This window comes from Sinocyclocheilus anshuiensis, unplaced genomic scaffold (assembly GCF_001515605.1).
Source record: "Sinocyclocheilus anshuiensis isolate Anshui unplaced genomic scaffold, SAMN03320099.WGS_v1.1 scaffold2425, whole genome shotgun sequence".
NCBI lineage: Eukaryota > Metazoa > Chordata > Actinopteri > Cypriniformes > Cyprinidae > Sinocyclocheilus > Sinocyclocheilus anshuiensis.
The window spans coordinates 196,954-201,583 of NW_015552532.1; the positions used below are offsets into that span (position 1 = coordinate 196,954).

The window sequence follows — 4,630 nt, forward strand, 5'->3', positions numbered from 1 at the left end:
CATATTCATGACATGTGTCATGTCATGATTATGAAGGTGTCATGTCAGTCTTATGCACACCCCTTCAAGTAAAGTGTTACCCAATTTTTTAATAGGGTGTTTACCTCATGCAATTTTTGTGTAAATACATGTACTTGAGAGGCTTTACACTTTATACTTTGCAGTTTAAGATAGCTTTTGTTTAAATCCCTTAATTAAAACCGAATCTATCAAAAAAATCTGCCTATTATTTCATAAGTCATGAGTTTTGTAGGGTTAAGCAAATGTATATTTTTGTGTATATGTGTATACAGTACTTTATATACAGTATATACACCTACACAATATAAACATAGTCTATAATATGTTAACATTCAACTCCAAAATACACTAATACCGAGTATATTATTGTAGCCTACATTAAAATACTTAGTTTCATGAATACAGCACAAACAGAAAGGTTCCATTCATTGACTAATATGTAACCAAATCAACGTGGTTTAATACAACCAATAATAAAATAAAAAGACAAATATGCCATATAAAATCTATCAGGTACCCATCCATATCGTATTAATATTACAATCGCTTGCTAGCAGATACAAAATGTATCGTTCTGACTGACGTCAGGCGCTGAACCGGAAGCTGTTCCGTCTTCTCTGTGTGTGTGTGATTGTGAGCTCGGTGATACACTGACAGCTGAACGATACGATGTAACAGTGACCTCCCCGAGAGCAGTCCGCGTGGATTATGTGTTGATCACGGGAGTGATCTTATCGCGGATCGCAGAGCCCGTGTTTCATCCCGTCGTCCGCGGCTCTTACGCCCATCAACTGCGGCGGGGCTCCGTCGATCAGTGGCCGTTTGTTTATCCGCACACAGCGGGACTCATGGGGAACAGCACATCATGCTGCGTGTCGTCCAGCCCGAAGCTCCGGCGGAACGCGCACTCGAGGCTGGAGCCGTACCGGCCCGAACCGGAGCTGAGCCGAGAGGACACGGGCTGCAACCTGCAGCACATCAGCGACAGAGAGAACATAGACGGTGGGTGTGATCCAGCATCATCCACACACTCAAATATTATGCGCTTATGTCCATTAATAACCATGATGGTGGAATAACGGCTCACTGAAGAGAAAACTGCTCATGAGGGTTATGTGTTCAAAAAGTATGGTGCTTTTGGAGAGTTTACCATACCACGTATTAGGTAAAGTACCACGTAAATGCCGTTATTCATACAGTAGGTGGAAGTACCACGGTATTACCCCACTGTACCATGGTAACGCCCTTACTTTTTTTTTTTAAGGGAGTCACACATTGTTATATTAATAGCACTACAGTGTCTTGTCAGTGTATTACAGAAATACCATAATTACTGCAGTAAAACTCTCTTAACTTGATTTTAACCCTCATTGTCATGCATTGATATACAACGTGGTCTACAAAAAGTAAGGACTTTTAGTATTTAGTCCACATGATACATCACTATTACCACAGTGTACAATGTTGGACATGTGCCATATAAAAATGCATGTTCATATACTCTAGCAGGTCCCACTTTATATTAAGTGGCCTTAACTTACATTTAAATGAATAATTTGGTACAATGCATTTATTGTGTACATATATGTTTTTACATTGTACTTAGGCCTATGTTTAAAAAAGACCTGCATGTAGTAATTAGATTTATAATTACGCTATTGATCCATCCCTTGCACCTTAACCCAACCTTAACCTACCCACACCACCAAACCTGTCCCTAACCTCACCCGTATCCCACCTCAATAGCAGCAGAAGTGTTTTGCAATACAATATGAACACAATAAGTATAATGTACTTATTTTTTGACGTAAGTACAGGGCACTTAATTTAAAGTGGGACCCTCTACTAGCATTTATGTTGTACTCCAAGCCAAGGTATTTCAAAGAATACTGTGATATTGCCGTGGTAGAGTACCGTAGTGCTTCTTTGTGGTTTGTTTTTCTCACTTGTACCATGATAGTACCAATATAATGCTGTTTTAGGACGTGCAATGTTGATTATACCATGGTATCCGATCTGTGGTGTGCAGCTAATGGGCAACTGTTGACGTGGAGAGTGGATCCAGCTATGTTCTAATGTAATTTAACATCTAGCAGACGATAGAGGCTGATGAGAGTGGCACGTGATCGCAGGCAGAGCTCATGTATTTGAGGTATAGCTGATCCAGGAACAGTTACGCTCTGAATCACATGATATTCATCTAGATGTGCAGCATGTAAAATCAATAACCAACATATGATCATACTGTAGGTTGGCGCCATGAAAAGTCTTTATATATTGGTTTGTTTGCATTGTTTGATTTGTTTGTTGATTTCATGACATTGCCATTATTTAATAAATGGACAATTAATGCTTAATTCATGCATTTTAATCGATCTGATGCTATTTATTGTCCTAGAAATTGGTGTTTGTGATGACAAACTTAGTTATTTTTTATTTAAATTTTTGTTATTCTTATCCAGTACTTAATGACTGGAAATGGCATGGAAAATAATACTTTTTTGTAGAACTATCATATCTTTTATTCATATTTTTAATGTTTTTTTTATTTTCAGATTTTATTTTTATTTTTAGTAATTGTATTGTGTTTTTGTAGTATTTTTGTGTTTTTTTAAATATATACATTTAAAAAAAAATGTATTCCATTTTTTTTGTTTTTTTTTAGTACATCAAGTTAAACTAAATTAAAATGATTTTCTTTGCAGTTGGCTGAACTATAAATTATTTTATTTTATTTCAAGTAATGTTTGTTTTATTTCAAGTAACAAAAGTGCATTTTTTTATTATTCTTTTATTTTTATTTTTGATGGTTTTAGTTTCAGTTAACTATAATAGCCGTTTAGCTCTAAAATATGTCTTTGCCCCCAGAAATTTTGTTATATTAAATAATTATCCAGTAATTACAAATGTCTGTCCACGTGTGCCCTTCTAAACTTATCTCAGGTACACTTCTGAGGATGATTTAAAGACGCATAAGTACATCCTTAAGTCCACTGACATACAATTACTTTTATTGCACACTCCTATGATACACTGCACATTGAGGAAGTCCCATATTTCATCACAGCTAGCCCACCCATGGTAGCTGAGCTCTTGTGCCGTGAGATGGGAAGGGTGTGATGGTTCGGGGTCAGTCTGTGCCAGTCTCCTGTGATGGGAGAGGAGCTTATATGTCAAGAAAACGAGAGAAGAGTCAAAATTATTTTTGTGCTAATAAAACATTGTCGCCGGTTCTGCTGATTGAGCTTAACTTTTACCAAACCCTGCATATTCTTTTAATTTTGAGAGTTTATATAATTTAGTATGATAATGTACACTTAGGATACCCTTTAATGTGATACTTAGTGTTTTAAACAAAACTCAAGTATCTTTTCAATGCTTTGTAATTCTTTTGGTAAAAGAGGCAAATCCAACAACTATGTTTTTTTTTCTTCTCTCTGTAGCCTGGTACCTTGATAATATAACATTGTTTGGTACCTTGATGATATAACATGGTTTCTCAGTGGATCAATTAAAACCTGTTCACCCTAACTCCGTAAAATTGAGGGAGTTTGGAGTTTGCAATTTTAAAGGGGTCATATGATGTGATTTCAAGTTTTCCTTTCTCTTTGGAGTGTTACAAGCTCTTGGTGCATAAAGAAGATCTGTAAAGTTGCAAAGACTAAAGTCTCAAATCCAAAGAGATATTCTTTATAAAAGTTCAGAGTCAGCCACACCTACCTAAAACGGCTCGTTCTAACACGCCCCCACATATCTACGTCATGATGTGGAAATATTAGCATAATGCCACCCAAATGTGCACGCAAAGAAAGAAGGCGTGGTTTCAGGAACAGCAGTAGTGTTGATGCAGCATGTCAGGGAGACGCTGTGTGATTCAGTGCGATAGCAAAAGCACTTTATTTGGCCTTCTTGAAGTAGATGCAATTAGGAATCATTGGTTAAGATTTATTTACAACAGAACAGCACAAGCCAAATGTTCGAATTTGAGCAACGCATTTTATGGCATATAAATTATGTCAATTTAAAACGTATAAATATTACTGTCTTAATTGTTTAGGTTTTTAGAAGGCACATAAACTACTTTGTGTGTTTGCTGCGTAAAAACATGAGTTGATATTTGCATTGATCTGACCATAATCACAAAGAAAGGCTTATTGGAAATGCAAATTAATTCTCTGCCACGAGGTGGCGCTTTAGGAGCGCTGAAATATTGCGGTTTCCCCGCTCCTGTGATGGGAGAGGAGCTGTACTGTGATTAACACTGTCCATTGTGATTCAGACAGCTGCTGTGTGAATCAGCTTTATCCCACAGAATAAATCAATGTCAGAGTTCCAGTTCTCATTCAAGAAAAGCTGCTTCATGTTATTGTAACTGCAACATAATGCAGTGTTTACAGCGTTGGCACATTGCTTGTATGTCTTTGCATCGAACCTTAATAAAGTATTCTAGGTTACCAAGCTCATTTAATAGCATTTTGTTGCATAATGTTGATAAACACAAGTTAAATTCTGCTGTTTAATGCATGAAATGCTGCAGAACATACAAGAGTGCAATGGTATAATACGACTAGGGCTGCACGATTAATCGCATGCGATATTTAACGCGCAT

General features: G+C 36.8%; 1 protein-coding gene across 2 annotated transcripts in view; it reads left to right on the forward strand.

The window, feature by feature from the left end:
* The first annotated feature begins 628 nt into the window (after positions 1–628).
* LOC107663729 (cyclin-Y-like) overlaps positions 629–4,630 on the forward strand; it is a 55,248-nt gene continuing 51,246 nt past the window's right edge. For both annotated transcript variants that reach the window (XM_016454028.1, XM_016454029.1), the window contains exon 1: positions 629–1,023. In XM_016454028.1, coding sequence (XP_016309514.1) covers positions 870–1,023 — 154 coding nt within the window. In that variant the 5' untranslated portion in view covers positions 629–869. The remainder of the gene's footprint in view (positions 1,024–4,630) is intronic.